General features: G+C 38.3%; 1 protein-coding gene and 1 pseudogene across 1 annotated transcript; one reads left to right on the top strand and one right to left on the bottom strand.

Moving 5' to 3' along the window:
• Positions 1 to 1,234: 1,234 nt before the first annotated feature.
• Positions 1,235 to 15,557, bottom strand: LOC100371646 (paired box protein Pax-3-B-like). The gene is made up of 7 exons (XM_085508418.1): positions 15,509 to 15,557; positions 14,438 to 14,923; positions 11,636 to 11,829; positions 11,118 to 11,283; positions 9,897 to 10,045; positions 3,958 to 4,207; positions 1,235 to 1,436 (listed from the first exon to the last, which is right to left on the bottom strand). Exons 1-7 carry the CDS (start codon positions 15,555 to 15,557, stop codon positions 1,327 to 1,329), a joined length of 1,404 nt encoding a protein of 467 aa, XP_085364544.1. The 3' UTR covers positions 1,235 to 1,326.
• Positions 15,558 to 20,338: 4,781 nt separating this feature from the next.
• Positions 20,339 to 21,753, top strand: LOC144363587 (large subunit ribosomal RNA; annotated as a pseudogene).
• Positions 21,754 to 22,347: the final 594 nt, after the last annotated feature.

Genomic DNA, 22,347 nt, shown 5'->3' with positions numbered 1-22,347 from the left:
AATATTAAAGTTTAAAAATCCTGAAGAATCTACAATATAAATAGTACTGTGTTTTCTAAGTCCAACAACAGTCTAAACCTAAAAATTGATTTAAATATTGTTAAAATGTATTGTTTTTTTTTTAAAAATTGTTTAGAAAGTTTTAAAAGTTAAAAAGTTTTGGCTATTTACAATTATTGGCAGTTTTCAAAATTACTTCTATATAAAACTAACAAGATATATAAACATCTCTTTTTTTAAATATAAAAAACATCAAAATGTCTAACTCAAAAAATGACAGCAAAATATCAGACTGAATAAAGGAGTTTATAAATACAAAATTACGCTATATAGAAATTCCCACTGTAGTTGAGTTTTTTGTTGTATGTTTCTACTTATTTAAGGTTTAAAGAAAACATATAAAAAAGTATGTTGGATTAAAATGGCAATTTTGGAGGAACTCAAAAAAACTCTGAAACAAATGTTTACAATTTTACAAAATGCTCAAAACATAAACAATAATTACTCTGGCCTGAACTGTCCTAATTCCAATTTACATTTTGCTGATGAAATCAACTTTTAACATCTTTTCACAATAGACTTATGTATTCTCAAAGAATTTGGAGCAAGTACTCGTATAAAATTTGGTGTTTTTTTTTTAATAAGTGGTATCATAGAAATTACAGAAAATATATTAAAACATCTGTATATACTTACATTAGTAATGGCGTAAAATATCTTCAGTGGTCCACGGTGATAAAGAAATTATATTTATATTACAGAAGCCTTGTGACTAAACTACAATGACAGCAACAAATATTTAAAAAAAAAAATACTACTTTTGAGTTTTTGAGTGCTATTTTTAATAGTTATTTAGGACTACAATTACCAAATATTATCTACTTTTGAGTGTATGTATTACATGACTAAAAATGTTGTATGGGACCCACATCAAATATGGCACGACGAAAATGTTTAATAAATTAGTAATCTAATCTAATTTATGTACATTTGTTTAAGAAGTCCAAGTTACCGATACTGTACATTTTCTGTCTTAATATTAGTAGTTTTTGATCCTACTTAAGAGACCCTGGATACACACAACTGCATTGGCTTATTAAGTTACATACACGAGTTACAGCCAGAATAAGATCATCATAGTAGACCCAGGTATGATTGCATTTGTTAAATAGATTATATACAAATGAAATAATAATAACAAAATTAACTATTTAAGTTTCCTAATCAAAAATCATTTTTCTTTTTAGCTAATATAAATATAAACCGGTTCTTAATTTTTTTCTTATTTATCCATAAATATCTATTTATAGACAACATGCTGCCACATTACTGTTCTTCAGAAACTGCTAATCCAAGGGCCGCTGCATGCTCACGGGACTTTATTCGTAAAGCTGCGATTCCAGATGATGACATACTGAGCTCTGTATGACCACTTCCTATGAACCGAGAAAAAGTATATCAATTATGAAACATTCTGGAATATTTCTTGCATTATAATTGCATATATGTAATTTATAAAATTTTTGAGAAATATGTTTTCAAATGGGAAGTGATAAGCATTAGAACATGATGGCTTTCTGTTAGAAAACTAAGTGAATTCAGCAGTGGGTATCAAAAAACTAAAGTATTGTGAGGTTGACCATGTGGTGGCAGTATTCGATCAAAGCAAAAATACAACTGGACGTTCATCTATGTGTGATTCGTTTTATAATCATTATACAGTCAAACCTGTCTATAAAGGACAGTCAGTGGACTGACCCCAAACTGTCTTTTATAGACAGGTGGTCTTTATACGGAGGTGGCCTAATTTATTCATTCAATCATGAATATTAATTAGGGCGGGAATTTTTAAGGGAGATCATAAGCAAAGCATAAAAACAAACCTACACATTGTACAATGAATAGGTCTTTTTTAATAAAAATCACTCATTTTCATCTGGATAATTACACAGCTTTACTTTTTTACTACAAATTATATCATGTAAATTCACTGAAACCAAGTGATTCTGCCCATGGATTCATTGGTGTATTCAATGCATAAGAACGATTGTCAACGATCGGCCGCATTGGCGTTTCAGCTCGGTCTTTCACACTCTTATCCCCCAGTCTCTTACACATATTCCATCACAGTCGGTAATCAATCCCATCGTTAGTACTGTCGATTGTACACTGTGACAAAATGCACAGGCAAAGTTGTCGTGTTTGAAAAAACAAACAAACAAACAAGCATTAAAAATGAAGAAGCATTGGTAATAAACAAAATTTACCAAACTCATAACGATTGCTCCAACTCTCGGTGTTGAATCAGAAAGTCAAACGAACCGGAAATGAAACACGATGATCGTACACGCAACTTTACAGTTATTTGTTGCACAGTCCCTCTATCACGGGACTGTGTTTGTTGCAAGCATCGACCTGTCAAAACTGCCCAAACGAAACGAATTTTCTCGATTGCGAATTATTGATATTACCTTTTATAAAAAAAAGGATCAAAATAGAAAACATCTTCCGTTGAGAATAACCCTGAGATGACCCCTCAGTAACAATACGTTTTGCCCATGCGCTAGCTTCATTAGCATAATTTATAACGATCAACAACAAACAACATGGCGCCCAAAATAGGTCGGATTTTGCAATCCCGCGATGAAAACAAAATAAACGAATGTTTTATTATTTTGTTTGGATATTTCATATCGACAAGGTAAATAGAACATCTCTCATTTAATAAAACTGGTTCATTTTTCTTTGTTTCGAGACGGGAGGAATTTGCTCTTCATGTGCGAGACAGTCCACAGAAGTGCCGCTGGCCGGCTGGGGATCGATAGTATAGTACCGATCGGAAACAAGCTAGTTTTTCATTTCAAACCTTGAATGAAACTGTTTAATTTGTTGTTAAAATCTTTCCAGTCTCCAGACGTTACATTCAGATGATATTCAACTTTTTTTTTTACTTTTTCGCAACTTCAAAAACCAAGATGCGATGGTCACCCCTGTCTATTAGCCCTAAAGATTGCGTACTCGGTAATCTGAACGTAACATGTGGCCACTTTCCTGTTAGCGATTCGCAAGTAGCTATTGTCTTTTTGCTGAGACCGTCTGATGGAAATGTTGGTGGTCGTTGTACAAAGGTTAAAGTGTGAATAGGTCTACAATAGGGTGGTCGCTGGTCGCGTTGGACAGGTGGTCGCTATATCCAGTGTCTTTAACATGTAAATTGCGAAGGGACTGTACTAAGGTGGTCGCTATGAGCAGGTGACCGCTCTGCACAGGTGGTCGTTAACACAGGTTTGACTGTAAAATGTACAATCTACACCTCTAACAATAAAGACAAAAGTATGGTAATGTTGGCCATGTGGTGGCAGTATTCGATTAAAGCATCCACTCAACTAGATCTCCATCTATGTGTGATTCGTTTTATAATCATTATAAAATGTACCATCTACACCTCTAACAATAAAAACAAAAGTATAGTGATGTTGACCATGTGGTGGCACTGTTAGTGCAATATACATGTATATTAGAGGAAGACATGTAGTGAATATCTGGTTTCAGTTTAACTATTTTGTCATTACCATAGAAAGTTGTTTAAAAGTTGTATCCCATCATTCATGTTTTCATTATTATGATTTAATGCCATTACGATATCATAAATGAAAAAAATTGTGCAGCCAATTGGCCTTATGCATGACCCCTAAAGGTCACACATCCTGGTACTTTCAGGGGATATTTTGTTCCATCACAGCAAGAATTTCCAATAATATACATCAATTGTTACCATGTTTAACTTTTTTTGAATTTCAAAGATAACTGCTTGCCTTTTTTTGAGAAAATAATAATTAAATTTGAATTGATAGTGAATTTGTACCCCCAGAAAGTACCAGGATGTGTGACCTTTTGGAGGTCATGCATATGGCCTATTGGTGGAATGTGATTGTTACATAAAAGACGAGTACAAACCATGCTTTGGGCTGAACTGTGAGACTTGCTGATACGGCTCCTGTCCCCCAGCTGGCATGGTGTGCACCCATGGAGGTGATGGAAACGGTTGGCAGGGTGTGTTTGTTACGGTTGGTGTCATTGGATGATTCACTATCATAGGGAGGCTGCATACTGGAGATTTTGAAACAGGTGGTATGATTGGACGGTTCATAACAATGGGATTCTTGCATAATGATGATTGGACGTATTCTGGCTGACCCTGATACACCTATAATATATAAAAGATATATTCATAATGATATAAACAACAGTGCAATATAATATTAAAGGTACCAAGAATATTACAAAGTATGCACAAAGGAAGTTGTATCGACTAAGATTACCATTAGCGGATGTTGATTTGCACTGTTTGAATGCATACTTAGTGGTATTATCGCGATAACCTTATTTTGCATTTTACACTGTGCAAACGTTGCTTGTTCAGTGATGGGATTCTGTTCCCAGTCTATAAGGGGGGGGGGTATTCAAATGTTACATAAATTTTACGCACAATCTCTATGTAGGAAAGACATGTAAACGTGTCTTCAACACTTTTGAACACATACATATGGTATTTTACCGATTGGTCAATTCTATTGCTATTGGTGTCAGATGTATAATAATCTGCAGTATTTGGATTCACAACATGTGATTCTTTGACAACAAGCTATTTCATATCCTTTTTACCTAAGAATATGTTCTATGGGAGCAGTCTATGGATGCTCTCATGCATTTTCTATTGTGGATACTGTAGAAATGCGCAAAATTTAATTTAAATTGAACTTATTATTACATATATTCTATAGTCACATACTGTGGTCTCGGCCATTGCTGCAGATCTTGTTTCTCTAATTTTATCCATGCCTATTTGCACATGCTCAGTTTAAAGATTTTATTTCCTGATGCATTTGCTATAGTTATTACAAATTATACTATATTTTTTTTCTTCAAATTTCGACAAAAAACCTGTACATGCTCATCATGCTCAACACTGAAGGGAGTAAATAAATAAAAAAGGTTGTGTTTCTCATCATTATTTGCATCAGTTGGAAATCTGCACTTCACACATCTGTTTTGCAATTTCATGCACCAGTGTTTAGACATGCCTTTTGAAAATGACTGGATAGCGATAGCTTTTCTGAAAGCACTGATGGGAGTGATTTCAATTGAGAAATAATATTCCATGAAATAAAAAAAAAGTGAGAGGCAGACTGAGCGGGGTAAGGTTTTTTGTTTAGCATGAGTAAACCACCTTGCTCAATGCCAGGAACTGCCAATCCAAAACAATTTAACTTCATGAAAATGTAGATGGTTTTCGATATATTTTGGTAAAATTATCAAAGAAAAGTTGCCAGTCCAAAATCAAAGTTGCCAGTCTGTTTGGTGGGTGGACAATGTACTGGTGGCTGGCTAACACCCTGTTCAATGCTTTTGTTGATTAAATCAACATTCAATGCATTATTTAATAAAATGTTAAACATTGAACATAGATTTGTTTCAATGATTAGTTATCTTAATAACTAAATATATTAAAACTGTAATCATTTTTCAATTCTTTCTTGGACAAGAATCAAAAACAATTTTCTTTCTTTCTCAGCCTAATACAGAGATCGATGGTACAAAGACACCTTAACTAAGGCAGTTACGATTGTGAATACATGTCTGTATACAATGCCCGCAGCTAGTATGTTCCTATAAGGTCGTGTTACATAGTATAATTCCATTGGTTTCACTCTCTCCATACATTCACCGTAGTTTCTTTGACCAATGCACTCGACCCTCAAAACACAAACTCTCGACCGTAAGCCTTCCAGGTCATCGTGTACATCGGGACACGCTGATCCTTTTAGCGTAGCGATAATTACAACAGCCCTCATTCTTTAACGCAAATAACAAAATTGTTTTGTTAACTTGACTTTAGTGGTTTTCTTTTCTGCTAAGATAAATGTTGTTTTAAGGAGGAAAGCCATGAGTATGGCGTCTTTCGTATGGACATTTGGTCAAAGCATTTAAGTATGCTATATATAGAAGCCGCAAGCTAAACGATATGGACAAATCAGATGGACGAGCTGAAAAAGATTCCAGTGTTAAAGGTATGAAAAACTTTCACTGGACACATGGTATTTTGTTTCAATACACTCTATATAGTGCATAGTACAAGATGTATGTTGGGACCAAATATTAGTTTTTGTTTAAATTAAAGTAATGTTAGGATGCAATCTCCATGACAAACACAAATTCACAAGAAAACCACAACTGTGATTGTACATTGTGAATTTGTCTATCTTGAAATTAACCCTTAACACCAAAGTAAATTTACAGTTGAACAAATCTGCATAAATATTTTTTTTTTCTTAACTGACCAAAAGCTGAAGCCAATGAAAATTAATGTCCTTTTGGCACAAAATAATCAAAGAACATTATTTACAACAATTGCTAAAAATATTATTTTTTTTATTTTTATTTTAACCAAATTAGTATCCTAAATATGTGCTGCATTGCCATAGCAACAAGTCATCAAAAAGTAATATAATCATTGTTAATTGAACCATTACTACTATTTTATTTGAGAGAAATAAATGTTTGAAATATTTTTGAAATTATTTCTAACAACTGTAAATAGTTGATGTGCTTATTATATTCACCATTTGAAATCCTTTAAATCTTTTATCACAAAGTCAAATTTTATTCAACACAAATTCAAACCTACATAAAGGTTTGAACACTTTTTCCAAATTTTGATCAAGAAAAATAGCTAATAAAAACTGAAATATATGTAGTTCAACATGATCTTAAAATAGACAAAATTGGCAAAACGTTTCGCAAAAATTTTGAAGAGGAAAATGAAAAGTAATTTTTCACAAATTATCGTTTGCATATTCGTTCATAGTATAGCCAAGGGAAAATTATATTCATTTGACGCAAGATTAAACAAAGGAATTAAATAAAATAATTTTAAAAATATATACAAAATGAAATGAATTATGGTACTCGAAAAAATCGAACTGTGGCAAAAAACAATAGCTCTCTTTCTAGCATGTATTAGTCTGCAAGATTACCTTTAATCAAACCACAATTCATCAAAGACGATCAAAAATAAGTTGCCTAATATTTAATACTGAATGATGCTAAACTTTGAAAACCATCACTTCAATTCATATGCATAAAAACTACTTAATATGCAGATTTACACAAAGACAGCTGGACAAGCAATCAGAATTTTCCATTCTCTGCTACAGACAGGGAGCACATGCAATGCAAACACCAGATGTTTGTGGAAACTTTTTATTTAAGCATTGTTCCATGAAGACAATGCCAGTGCATAGACACGAGTATTCAATATGACATACTATCCTAAGTTCAGTATCGACTTGAAGGTATGTGTTGTAAATTCTCCTTAAGGTTATTTACTCAAACTGTTAACCCTACCCGAAGTCAGCATATTGTACCTAAAAGTCTCAATTTTTTGAGCAAGCTAGTCTAAGTAAAAATAAATTGAGTATTCTAGAAATGTAGTCTTGGGGTTGTGCCATTTATATGCAAAACATAGAACCAGATTATTACTGTGCAATTTATAAATAACATGAACTAAAATGAGAAATAAGAAAACATCAGTAAACATTGTTATTGTATCGGTTGCCATGGTGATAATATTTCATGTTCATTTTGCTTGGTGACATGGGCCTAACTGTTTTTTTATCATGAGATTAAAAGGAACACTTATATTTTCAAACAGTTGACATTTTATTTAATGAGTTACAATTGTGATAATTTGTTAGCATTTATGTATGTGATTGCATTCAGGAAGCATTCACAGGCCTATATGGAACATTCTAAGAGCATTTATGAAGTATTTATGAATTAAGCATTTTGAGAGCATTCATGGAACATTCGTGAAGCTTTTATGAACATTCAGGAAGCATTCACAGGGCGTTTATTTTAAGCATTCATGTAACATTCTGAAAGCATTCATTGAACATTCTGAGAGTATTCTGAGAGCATTTATGGAACATTCTAAGAACATGTATGAAACATTTATGGAGTATTTATGAATTAAGCATTCTGAGAGCATTCATGTAACATTCTGAAAGCATTCACAGAGCATTCATTTTAAGCATTCATGGAACATTTTGTGAATATTTATGAATTAAGCATTCATGTAATATTCTGAAAGCATTCATGGAACATTCGTGGAGCATTCATGGAACATTTTGAAAGCATTCATGAAAAATTCAGAAAGTATTCTGAGAACATTCATGGAGCAATCATGAAGCCCTTATGGTGCATTCTGAGAGCATTCACAGGGTGTTCATTTTGAAAGCATTCATGTAGCACATTGGGGGAATTCTGAGAGCATTCATGGAAAATTCTGAATGTATTCTGAGAACATTCATGAAACATTCTGTGAGTATTATGAGAGCATTTAGGGAACATTCATGAAGCTTTTATGAACATTCAGGAAGCATTCACAGGGCGTTCATTTTAAGCATTCATGGAATATTCTGAGAACATTATGGAATATTCATGGAGTATTTATGAATTAAACATTCATGTAACATTCTGAAAGCATTCGTGAAACATTCTGAAAGCATTCGTGAAACATTCTGACAGCATTCATGTAACATTCGGAAAGCATTCCTGGAACATTCTGAGAGTATTTTTAGAACATTCATGGAGCTCTTATGGTGCATTCTGAGAGCATTCACAGGGTGTTCATTTTGAAACCATTCATGTAGCAACATTGGGCAAATTCTGAAAGTATTCTGAGAGCATTTGTGGAACATTGTGAGAGCCTTTATGCAGCATTCTGATACCATTCATGGAGCATTCTGAGAGTTACCAATCTGGGAGCTTTCATGGAATATTTGTACATGTAGTGCTTTATTGGGATTTGGATAAAACTAAATAGCATTAGATGTTAATTCCATATTCCCCTAAACTATACAAATTCAGACCATAATGCATTTCACTTAAAATATTTCAATTCATATTTCACTAAAGCTTTAGATATGCTATCAGAGTGTAACTTAAAAGAGTACTAATTCTTAAATTTTCACTATTTGGCAAAAAACAAAATGCCCTCAAAGTACCACATAGTGTTTTACTACATAATATAACAATTAATACTATATATCGTCTTTATTCACAAATAATCAGACTTGTCAAACCATATTTCAAATTCTCTAGTAATTCAGGATAATGGCACGAACATTCAAACTATCCAATGATGAAAATACAAATGTAATCGATGCGCGCACCTGTTAACTAGATTTTATTCAGTCAGACAAGCTTACGTATATTTTATTTAGTTTGTTTCTTTTATTCATTGGAATGGCAACAAATTTCATTCCAGATGCTAGTAGAGAATTCTCTCTAACAGGACTCACATTGTATTGGTGAAGAACTACGTTAGTATTTCTTATTATCCCCTTTCCCAATCTAGTATCCTCATTATCCCACTCTCGTTAAGGTAATTTATATAATTACTTATCAATTGATTCAATAAGCACACAAAGAATTGCACTATTTGTATGTTAATTTGGATTTCTCAACTGAGATTGGGTTTTAAGAGTCACGACCAATTTAGTTGAATTACCAGCTAGAGTTGTGTGATTTTGTGTGTTAATATTAAACCCTCAAAAAATCACATACACAAGGTGTGAGTGATCATTTCATTTTCCTATTGCTCACTCAAATCAAGACGACAAATAGCCAAAACATCACTCTTCCTTATCCATACTTTTTTCAAATGTTTTCGAAAGCATACCTCTAATCAATCATTTAGATAGGCAGCTTTATTAGGTAGTTTTCTAATCTATCATTTCATGCAGACCTAGGTAGTCATTCTAATATATTTTTTATTCATACCTAAGGAGTCAATATGATTACATCATTAAAAAACAAAGGTTTATGCTTACATGTTGGTGTACTGGTCCACTGACTACAGATTTACTTCCAGTTGACAGGTCTGGCATACTTGGCAGGCTGAATGTTGGTGGGTTATACTGAGTATAAAAACTATTTTGATACAGTCTGCTCGGATGAGATGGAGGCAGGAATGAAAAATCTGAAAAATTAAAATCAGGTTATGGAATAAAATAAGCACACTACAAATTCAAGATATATTATTTACTCTTTGGTAATAGAATTCATAAATAAAAGACAGAAAGCAAACTTGTTTCCATGGAAACCCTGCTCTGGTGGCCATTTTGAATTGCAAATTGGTCAGAATACATATTCTTGGGGCGTACATCCGGGCATTTTCGCCTGTCAACTACAACTAGTTAACATAAAGCCTTGAAAACTGTATTTTTGTCTAGTTGCTAAAACTGCTAAAACAGTGTAAGAATATCCCTACATGTGCAATATATATAAATCAAAGTGTGTCAAAGTTGCAAGAGTTTGTGTTCTTTTTTCGACTTCAACTGTTTTCACCATCTCTATGACGACCGGCGTTCCACAGCAGATTGTGCAGAGCTCATAGAAATACATGGTACATTGGTGCACGTCTTAGCAAACGTAGAACGTTCTGTGACAAATGTAGCTCTGCTCAAGAATAACTGTGCTTCGTAATTTGAAAACTAGTTTGGCTACCCTGTAGTTCTTCATGATTTTCAAATTGTCATGCACCCAAAGAATACAGCTCCAGAAGTTCCTGTGTCAGAGTAATTAGTATTTATCGTGAAATTTGATAAAATACTATCACACTTTGATTTCATGCGAGACAAACTTCCACAAATTTTGAGTCAGCGACAATTCCTTGGGTCCTGCTAGTGCTCTAGTGACTTTCAAATTTTATCTTCACAATGCTATAAAATCGTGAAATCATGAAAAATACCAGCTGCAAAAAATATATGGTTTACAGTATGTATACCTAAATAATATGATATATCTACACAAATTGGGTTTATTATTTATTTCACTATTCATTTATTTTTATTTTTTTTTTATTTTTTAACTACACTGCTCAAAATTTATTTGGGTGATAAAAGACCCCATCGAGAGATGCTTTGATTCTTTTATACATGTCAATATCCCTGATACATATTTTAAAATTAGCTCCAAAAAACAAAACAAAATTAGCAATAATCGGCCAAGATATTAATAAGTTGTCAACAATAACACGTATATATACCTACCTTGCGAGGGAAAACTATGCATAGTGTCTGGTAGCACACAAGGTGGTCCAGCAGAGACAGGCATGACTGAGCCGGTGGTTGCCATAGGATACCATGGACTATACCCATTCAATGGGAGAAAAGAAGCTTGTTTCCGCCAACGGGCACGGCGATTACTAAACCAAACCTAAAACGAAAAAAAAACATATTAACATCAATTCATTCTTTTTCTTTCTAAGATGGATAAAGATTGTCTTTCTATTCACGATGTGGATAGATAAAGTGAAAATAGTGGTAGTCTAGACTACCATATTACTATGCAAGCGTTTGATAACAAAATTTATTGATTTATTCATTCTCATAACCAGAACTTAAGGCCTCAAGAAATTGCTTGCAATTTGGAAGCAAGTCACCAATTAAACATAAACTTAATCTCTCAATTAATCAATTAACTGGATGCAAGGAACGAACGATAGAGTTTATAGATAATGGTTTCCCACAATGCAATGGTGCAAAAGGTACGGTACTTAGTGTCTCACCTGTACTCTGGCTTCTGTCAGTCCCGTTCTCTGCGCCAATTCCTCTCGGGTATAAATATCAGGATAATGCGTTCGGTCGAATGCTTTCTCCAGCTGCTCTAACTGTTCACATGTAAATGTCGTTCGACAACGTCGCTGCTTATGCTTTAACGGGAGATCCGGTTGAAGTTCAGGTTCGTAATCGGGTTCTTCATCTGTTGAAGTATGAAACTAACTTAATTGTCTCCATACCAAAAAGCGCCCCAATTCAAGGTAGGAATCTTATTAACATTGGTCAGTGACTCGCCAAATATGACGAAACAGACCGTTTTCAAGCTAAGCATTTGTTCAAATATTCTCCATTTTAGTACGAGTTTGAAAAACTAATAATTAATTTTCTGCACCCCAAATACCCACTGTATACGTTACAAAACTTGTAGGGAAGTATTTAAAATCAAAACATTTATCATGCAAACTGGCTATTCCATACATTGAACATCCCCCCCTTAATTGAACTGCAATCAATAAATTAAATCTGTACCCATACATGTGTGTTGCATGGCTGTATATCTATTGTGATTACAACCTACAAACCTGTTCAATTTAATTCCTAATTCAGTGAGATACCATATTTGTTTGCGCATGTAAATAACGATGGTTGTTTATGATCAAAATGAGTCATATTTTAATAATCCAGTCTACTATATGTACGCTGGAGCAGGAGATGGGCTTTTAATAAAGCAAACATAGTATTATTCACTTGAAAGCAATAGCAATTCAGCTTTTAAAATGGGCAAAGAAGATTTGGATAGACATACGCATGCAGCTGTGCCTCGTTCCCGCGAAAAAGTCAAAGGTCAACTGGCATTATGGGATAGATAAACACAGCATGTATTTAACAATATGGGTGGAGTCTAGACTCTACTTACATATTTGATTTCATGCGAATCAGCTCAAAAGTAATATATTTTTATGCAAATTAGCTATGGTCATTTAACCAATGTTGTATTTTTTGTACTTCTGAAGTGAATGACTAGGTCTTAGTTGATTAAATTAAGGAAATATTGGATACTAACTTACTAATTTATATTAAGATTTATAAGTGTTTTATAATAGATGACGATTGAAAACTACTAGACCAATCATCACATGTTTAGGATGCATGGTCTGAAATCAGCCAATGGCTTAAAAAAATGCAAAGACTCCGTCATGGTTAATATGGGCATTATCAAATGGGTTCTCTAGCAGATGGAAGCATCTTTGGATTTGAATGAAGCACTGGGATTCACTTGGATAAATGTTTTATAATTATTTTCTGAATAACCAATAACCATAATCCCTTCTTAAAATAATACTATCGACACAACAAAAACATTCTCTTCATTTTTATTTATGAATATTTATAAATTTCAATGGCAGGTTAATCTAACCACCCAATTAACGAGTGCAGTGGCTAATGACATAATTTTAAAAAAATCATTGTTAATTCCATCGGCCAATATAAACATCTCATTTCAGTTTGAATTGTGAAATTTATAAATATTTAAAGAAAATGAAGAAACTGAATGGGTTTGTTGGATGATCAGGGGTCGAAATACTCTGGTGCACACTGCACTATGCACATAGATTATTAGCTAGTGCAAGTAAACTCAAAATATAATGTGCACGCTGTGCATGTAGAAATTAACACATTTTCTCATTATATTCCTAAATTAAGTTCAACCAACATTGTAAGACAACTAAAAAATCAATCATCAATCGATAAACCGTAAATGTTATTTAAACTTTAAAAGTGGTGCATTTCACAACAAGTTAGTGCAGGTAAATTTCAAATTCAACATGCACACTGTGCATGCAGGGAAAAAATTCTATTTCAATCCCTGATGATAGTAGTAAAACATCAAATAAAACCATAAAAACAAAATGTCTGGGTAGACTCCATTTAATTAAGTTATTGTTTCTTTTATCAAGGCGATCTACAATCTAGCACAACAAGCCTAGCTATTCAAATCTAAGTGCCTCCTTAGCTCTTTAGAGCTGCCTTTGTGAGTATATCCCACGACAAGCTCCGGGCAAACACCGTAGAAAGCGTTTTGTTTGTCCTTTCACTAAACGCCTATATAACTTTTGTGTGCGAATCAAAAGCATAGCTACTTGAAAAGTTGTACCTAAAAGTCAAAAAAAATGTCTAAAACGCGCTCCAGACAGAGAATTCGGAGGTAATTGTGAAGTATGTACACAAATAAAGCGATCATGCGTTGTATAATTGGTGGGGGTCTAACGTTAAACATTCTGAATGCATGTGCATTGGAATTTCAGAAGTAACCGGTGGGTTGGGTGGACAAACAACAATTTCACGGTGCTGATACGCTGGTATGGACCGTCTTGTTGATATAAAACAAGTCAATACGATCAAAGTAACTGGACTGAGCAAAATATATATAATGATACGTTCGAATATAATCAAGTGGTTCTTTGATCGGAAAACAGTTATTATGATTTTGAAAATGCTTAATTTTATCAATAAATTTTGAAATGCCCCAGGGAGTCTGACTGGTTTCAGGCACCGGGCATCTTTTCAATTGTCCACTCAGACATTCGAATATTTACGCGAAATCCGGCAAACTGCAGCCGAGTGGAAAACAACATTAATGTAAAAAGGTGCTGGAAAGACGAGAAATAAATTTGATAGTTATAAACAAGTGTTTTTCGAAATTTTAAATTGAAGTTTATCAAACGGCAATCACCGGCGACCGTTCGGTATCAACTGTCTATATGCTAGTTGACGGTGATTCGGGTATGAACACCCAACATTTAACTCACCTCTTTTATTCAAAATTCCTTCTATACTGTGGCTGTTTTTCGCTCTTTCTGCATTTCCATCAGCTCGACAGACCTTCTCGTGTTCGTTTGTTTTATGCCGTCCATTTCCGTGGCGTAAAATCCGGCTGATAGAACTGATGCTTGGCACATTTTGTTGGTCGCATATCTTCTCATTCAACAATCTTTCCCGGATTTCCCAACTGAAAATTCCCTCGTTATCCTTTCTGTAGTCTTCGATCCGCTTCTCCACCTCGACCGTTGCGACCTTGGGCTTACTGCCACCGATTGTGCCCGGTCTAATCGAGCCAGTCTCTTGGTAACGACAGAGGATCTTGCTCACACAGCCGTGAGAAACTCGAAGAGTACGGCTGATCTGACACGGTCTTATTCCTTGGTGGGCCATTTCTACGATTTTGTAGCGAATGTGGTTTGGCAGCGGCCTGCCGTTGATGAACAACCCCCCAAGCTGGTTCATTCGCCCCTGCCCTGAAAAAAAAGAGGACGACATGAGGGTAACAGGTAGTACAACCGGAAAACAGAAAACGGTTCCTGTTCATTTCAAAACAACGCAACGGTTACATCCGACCCGGGCTTATTGATTGCCGTGAAGCAACTGCCAATCATATTTTTGCTACAAATTATTTCGCCAAGTTGTCGCCAAGAAGTCTATTTGTTTGATGCGACCGGTTTGTGTGATTGTGGTTTCTACTACTCAACGTGTTATCAGCTAACAATATATCTCAAAGTTTTTGTTTGTTTGTTTTTGTTTTTGTTTTTATAAATTTATTGTTATTATCACAGCGTATACCGGATTGGGGCACGTAAGAAAACGGTCAAGTTCAGTTTAGTGTCAGACATCATCGTCGAGGCCTTCGCAAACTATCACATCTCCCCGGAGGAAAGAAATCAACCCCGGAGAATTTTATTTTTATGGGTACTCAACCCCTGGGAAAAAGGAAAAATACATTTCACGGTCAATCACGCTTCAAACACAGTCGTCTTTCTCGCGATTGGCGAAATCCCTTATACCGCGATTGTCGCAAACTAATCTGTTGTTTCAATATATCTCACCTTCAAGGGGAAAGCCGGGAGCAGCAAAACTTCTGCCAGGTTGGATCATCTCGAAAAGCCGAAGAAGAGAGTTGATAGATCACAAGAACGGGCAGCGATCACTCTTGCTCGGATGTTCCCTTCAGGGGTGAACTTTTTAAATTGCACGCGAAAAACGCATGCCTCAAGTTTTAGTTAAACTTGTGCCAGAAACTATGACATTGTAGCTAAATGAGATTGGAGGTAAGGTATGTTATATTTTATGGCAGGGGTCGCTGTACAGTACTCGTTGGTGTATCATAGACTGTTTGCTTATTTCTTTCATTAATTTGAATTAAATAGTAATTTCGAATTTGATCAATTTCGTAAATTTAATTACGAATCGTGTAATTTATGTAATCCCCTCGTTAAAATTGCGACCGAATGCATAACACCCCATCATTTGTCTTGCAGAATGGAATCGCCCACTAGAAAACTTTCTGAACAATAGAGCGAGAAATTGATAGGGTTCTTCGGCGAGCCGCAAGACGGCGCTCCAGCTGGTCTTTACGGATATTTGGCCACGACAGCAATTTTCAAGGCAATCAAAAGGCACGGCATAAAGTTAAAGGGGTGATTGTGATTTCATCCGCTAGACTTAAAGAGTTCGAGTTCTGCTATGCTGCAATTTAGTTGAACATCGCTTGAACTGCGGACTAGTCTACGGTTCGGGAGGCGCAATTCAATTGTCAAACAAAGTGTGCATAAGGCTCGCTCATCGTTTATTTTATTTCACCTGCCGACGTATTCAATCGAGTTCATCGAATGTGGGCAAGTCGCCTTTCATTTGGTAATAACCAGAGTTTGAAGCGCTTGTCAAATTTTTCTTGCCTATTAAAGTGAACTGTTACAGTAATTACTTTGCTGATCAGATTTCAAACTTGCCTTTTATTTCCGAGTTCTCTTTTCATTTGTCCCCCATTTTCCCACTCACTTGTAATTGCGGACTGGACAACTAGACACAGTCTCCGTGTGCGCTCTGGCGTAACATACCATAATAACCCGTTTTACTCTATTCTCATCACCACAGAACATTTCTTTCGGTTGACTTCACGGGGCAAATTTGTTCCAGCCGGTTCCACCAATTTTCGCACATAAAACAAAATACAAGAGAGTCCTTTATGTCGGTCTATATTCTCTGCACAAAGCTCGATCATGAGAGTCAACTTTATTTACACGACGGGGTAAATCGATGGTCACTCTAAATTCACCGATAATGGAAATCGAACGCGGTAATCACAGTCACTCTTGTCAGCTAGTAATAGCCATGTGGCAGCGGCGGACCACAGGCACGCTCCGACGTGGAACCCATACATATTAATGCAATAGTCACAGTTAACAAACCGCGACACATATCACCGGCGTATCTAAACTTACAACTCGTTTAAGGTCACCCTGAGTTCATCTGAGTCAAGTACATATCGTGTATGTACTCTGTGATATTGTGAAAGTACATATATATGGGTACTCGAAAGAAAAGAAGAAGAAAAAAACATCTGACGTATATCGAAATTCTTGTTATTAACATGTCTCTGACATTAATTACTGACCCGCTTTCCTCTCACGAGTAACAGCTGATTAAAATCAGACCAGATAACTTGAAACGAGTGCACAGGTATCACTTCAACGCAAATAAAACGCACACCCAACATTCAACCACCCCAACATCAGAAAATGGAATAATGATCGAAAAAGCTATATTCCCAGAAGCAAAAACTTTTGTCTTTGCCCTGAAAATGTTCATTGACATTGACTTTGGTCACATACCGGAAAATATCCGAGTACCTTGGGCGATACCACACGTCGTGGTTGGGAAAACGCAGTGATCATTGATTTGTCACGTCGACTGAGAGCGCCACCATGACAGTCGCCACGCTGTGTAGTGTTCAGATACAATGCGTGTGAAATGTGGAGGAAAAAAAAATAGCCGGTAGCCACAATTAACTGGCATGGCAGAGCTGGTCATACAGTCCATGTATCTACAGCACTGCCGTGCCAATCAACTTTACTTGTTCAGTTAGCGCGTTCTCATAAGGCCCGTGGTGACAGCTAGCGCCATTTAAAGGGCGGTAGTCGACGCGCCACGCATGCGCGAGATATATGGGTCTCATATAAACAAAGATGGCGACTTTGACTGTTGCGCAGATCAACGAGTACAAACTGGGACGTTACCAAGCTTTAATTGGGTATTTTTTAGGTGATTGAAAGAAGTCGAAGGAGTCCCCGGCGGTATTTAGTGCAAGTCGCGCCCAGGTCAAACCGTATACTTGTGATTTCCATTAGAAGAGTGCATCGGATTGTGGGAAAATCAATGTTTATCAACACAAATGTCGCACATGCGCAGCGCGACGACTGCCGCCCATTAATGGAAATGTGAATGCGATGTTTTATAGTTGTCGAAGTCATATTATATAGACCATAGGAAACAGTATGCGCTATTGTGTTACTTGTAGAAAAATTTTGAGTATAGTTTTGCACAATTATCTACCATATATAAAAAATCGATTTCCAGTCTGCGTATATAGTTGCCGTTTTTGTTTGTTAACACCTATCAAAGGTATTTGGTATTGTACACAGCCTGCACACAAACGGTCGAATCATGTTGGCGCATCGGCAAGAGACTGGAAGAAAGACTACCTAACATATAACGTCCATTATTGTTTGGTAAAGACACTCCCAACATTAGTATGATGTGGTACCACGCGATCATATCCACGGCCACGGGTTACTAAAAAAAGTTTTTTTTTAATAAGCGTGTCGCTTTGAAATATATATTGGTAGTGGATTGCCTCCGGAAATCATGTTTCGAGTCTTGGATCTTTGTCTACAGTATACTAGTACATGTATGTTGTTTCAGTCCTACACCAACCTGCGACGGGACTTGATCTAAACCCGTTTACTGGAACTGCCAGGTTAGCAATTTGAATATTAGGATCCGATATCAATAATAATATACGACTTTTTCATATCATATCATTACACCGAATAACAAGAACATATTTGAGAAATGAAGAAATAATCTCGTGTAAAAATGTCCATTTCGACCCTTTTCCGGGACATATTGAAATCTTTTATTTCGAATAATTGTCCGGTATCGTAATGGCATGAATATATAACGAACATGACATGTAATATCCCAGAATGCATTGCATTTATGTCCTAAACATGTCAGAAGTGCAACATTTGAATCCCAACTGCAAGTAGAAATGTCTGACCAATGTTAAACTAAGGGATTACCTAATGACGCTAATGACGCGTGAATTGCACGGGATGTTCGAAAAAACAACATTCCAGAATGAACGTGGGACCAGAGCCTCACGAAGCGTTAAAGAGCGACAGTCGTCGTGCCGCGACCTGTTCGATATGGGACTCATAGCGACGTATACAACGCGTGTAAAATACATTGTTTATTTATATGAAATTCGAACACGCGCTGCGCGACGATCACCGCGCTTTAAACTATACATTCCTTGACCCATGAAATTGACAGTCAGGTAATCCCTCAGACATTTGTAAAGCATACGCACTACCATATTCGCCTGTATATGAATATGGTAGGAATTCCGTGATTTAAGTAACTTTTAGAGAATGTCTAGACCACAAAACAATTTTTAACTAGCTTTTCTCCTGCTGCTACCTTAAATGTGAGGTGAAAGTTGCCCAGCGAGGGAGCCTCGAACTAAGTGTATTCGTCAACTACTTGAATCGTTATGTATCAACACGTAGATTCTAAAACGTGACACAGCAATAACCACTGTCAATACGGCGACTTAAAATTTGTAACGTAGACGATGTCCTATACATCTCTGACACCCCCGTAATCTCATAGAATAGAATAGAATAGAATAGAATAGAATGGAATAGAATAGAATAGAATAGAATAGAATAGAATAGAATAGAATAGAATAATGCTTTATTACATGACATTTCAATTTTGGTAATTTCTGTATTAAAGCTTTTTAAAAACTACAATCAAAGTACACATGCAATACAATGCATAGTTGAAGTACATGTAATTTTAAGCGTGTGTGCGCCCTCAACGTCGATCTTTGTTGGTCAAGTCAAACACTCCTACGGAATCCAGGTTAGTAACCCCCAATCGGGTCTACCACGGCTCCTTAGTAGCCCTGGGTACAGTCCAGTAGGTTGACTTCTTTCCGCTGATTATTCGGAGGCCGAACGGTACTCAGGGCTAGGCTCCTCAGGTGTCCGACCAGTGCAGCACCTAATAGCTCCTCTATAAACTCAGACCCTAAGTCAGAGGCGGCGACACGAAATTTTACATGGAGGGGGGGGGGATTAGCTCACCAACCTTGTGCCGAAGGCGCAACCTTACTGTGGGGCATGCTCCCTCTTAAACATTTTAAAATCTAGACTCACTGAAACGCTATTTCCTGCACTTCGAGGAGCAAATGTTGCCGACACAAAGGGTTTCAGCTTGATTTTGAAGGGACGATGCCCCCACGACATTTTTTTTCTAGGGGGCGATCGCCACCTCTGCCACTGTAAGTTGTCACGCAAGCTCAACAAATGGTATTTTGTACAGTTTTGAAATAATTCACATTATAATATGCCGCCATTCACGACCATCTTGAAAGAACGTAACTTGTACAAATGTATGTACGCATGCTCCGCCCATTAAATCCTGTGCACAGTCAGGGAGCTAGGGGCCGGACCGAGGACTATGACGTGCCCGCTCTCCTTTTTCCCAAAAGGATGGCCGGGACCGTCGGCCGTCGGTGCGCGGCGGATGGGCCGGACTGTCCTCAGTGCCGTCTCCCGTAGTGTCACCCGACCCGTCTTGAAACACGGACCAAGGAGTCTAACACGTGCGCGAGTCACAGGGTCGAGCAAAACCCTCGGGCGCAGTGAAAATGAAGTGAAAGGCGACCCGGTTCGCCCAAAGTGGGATCCCGTCCTGTCTTCGCAAGAGGCTGGTGGGCGCACCACCGGTCGATCTCGTCCGCTGCGTCGGTGAGGTCGAGCAAGATCGCACGTGTTGGAACCCGAAAGATGGTGAACTATGCCCGAGCAGGGCGAAGCCAGAGGAAACTCTGGTGGAAGCCCGCAGCGATACTGACGTGCAAATCGATCGTCAAACTTGGGTATAGGGGCGAAAGACTAATCGAACCGTCTAGTAGCTGGTTCCCTCCGAAGTTTCCCTCGAGATAGCTGGCGCTCGAGAAGACGCGGTTTCATCTGGTAAAGCGAATGATTAGAGGTTTCGGGGGCGAAATGCCCTCGTCCCATTCTCAAACTTTAAAATGGTGAGAAGTCTGACTCGCTCGATTGGAGCCGGGCCCATACGAATGCGAGTGCCAAGTGGGCCACTCTTGGTAAGCACGACTGGCGTTGCGGGATGAACTGAACGCCCGATTAAGACTCCCAACGGGGACGCTCATCAGAGCCCATGAAAGGCGTTGGTTGATACAGACAGCAGGACGGTGGCCATGGAAGTCGGAATCCGCTAAGGAGTGTGTAGCAACTCACCTGCCGAATCAACTAGCCCTGAAAATGGGTGGCGTCCGACAAGCCCATACCCGGCCGCCGCGGCAGAGGGAGGCTAACCGTACTCCCAGTTTATGCCACGGCGTGTAGGAGGGCCGCTGCGGCGAGTGCAGAAGCGCCGGGCGCGAGCTCGCGTGGCGCCGCCGCAGGTGCAGATCTTGGTGGTAGTAGCAAATATTCAAGTGAGAACCTTGAAGGCCGAAGTGGAGAAGGGTTCCATGTGAACAGCAGTTGAACATGGGTCAGTCGATCCTAAGAGACAGGAGAGTTCCGTTTGGACGCCGGGGCGTTCAGGTCGCCGCTCGTCGGTGCGCCCGCGACTGCCCCCTCGCACCTCCTCGAAAGGGAATCTGGTCAATATTCCTGAACCCAAGCACGGAGATCGCCGTCCCTCCCGGTCGCGTTTTCAGTCCACGTTCCTTTCGCGAGGAGCTGGCGCGGGGTGTTGGTCGGGGCTCGGCCAGTGCGGTGCCGCAAACGAACTCGGAGACACCGGCGGCGGCCCCGGAAAAAGTTCTCTTTTCTTTGTAGGGGGGGGCGGACGCGCCTGGAATCGGCTCTACCGGAGATAGGGGTCGCAGCCCCGAAAAGCTCCGCAGGTCTTGTGGCGTACGTGGCGTTGCCGCCGGTCCTTGAAAATCCGAGGGAGACGCCAGGGATTCTCGTGCCGGGTCGTACCCATATCCGCAGCAGGTCTCCAAGGTGAACAGCCTCTGGCCAATAGAACAATGTAGATAAGGGAAGTCGGCAAGTCAGATCCGTAACTTCAAGACAAGGATAGACTCTGAGGGCCGGGTCGGTCGGGCTGGGGCGAGAGGCGGGACCGGAACCAGCACCGCGGCTGTGCGAGGCTCGTTGCCTACTCGTTTGTTCTCCTCCCTCTCTCCTTCTTCAGTTCCCTTCGCGGGGTGTTCGCTTGGAGGGTGAGGGCAAGGGTTCTCTCGGGGCGGTTTCGATTCGAGCTCGGACGCGCGTCGGGTTCCTTCCCGCGGACCGCCTCAGCTGCGCGGCCGTCGGGGGGCTCTCGGTTCTCTTCCGTTTTCCCTCCTTCACGGGTGGGCGTCGGACCTGGGCCGGGCGGTCTCTCCTCGGCAGAAGCCTCGGCTGGCGAGAAGCAGCCGACTCAGAACTGGTACGGACCGGGGGAATCCGACTGTTTAATTAAAACAAAGCATCGCGAGGACCGCCACCGTGATATGTAAATTCCGCCAATTTGTGAGGTCATTGAAATGCTCATTAATATTAATAACATGTGTTGCAGTAAAACTTGGCTTTCACTTTTATAGAAAAGAAAAAAAAACGCACACACACAC

The sequence above is a fragment of the Saccoglossus kowalevskii genome, chromosome 15, assembly GCF_978046115.1.
Source record: "Saccoglossus kowalevskii chromosome 15, keSacKowa6.1, whole genome shotgun sequence".
NCBI classification, from domain to species: domain Eukaryota; kingdom Metazoa; phylum Hemichordata; class Enteropneusta; family Harrimaniidae; genus Saccoglossus; species Saccoglossus kowalevskii.
The sequence above is the reverse complement of the archived record's forward strand: the minus strand, read 5'-3'. Positions and strand labels throughout refer to the sequence as shown.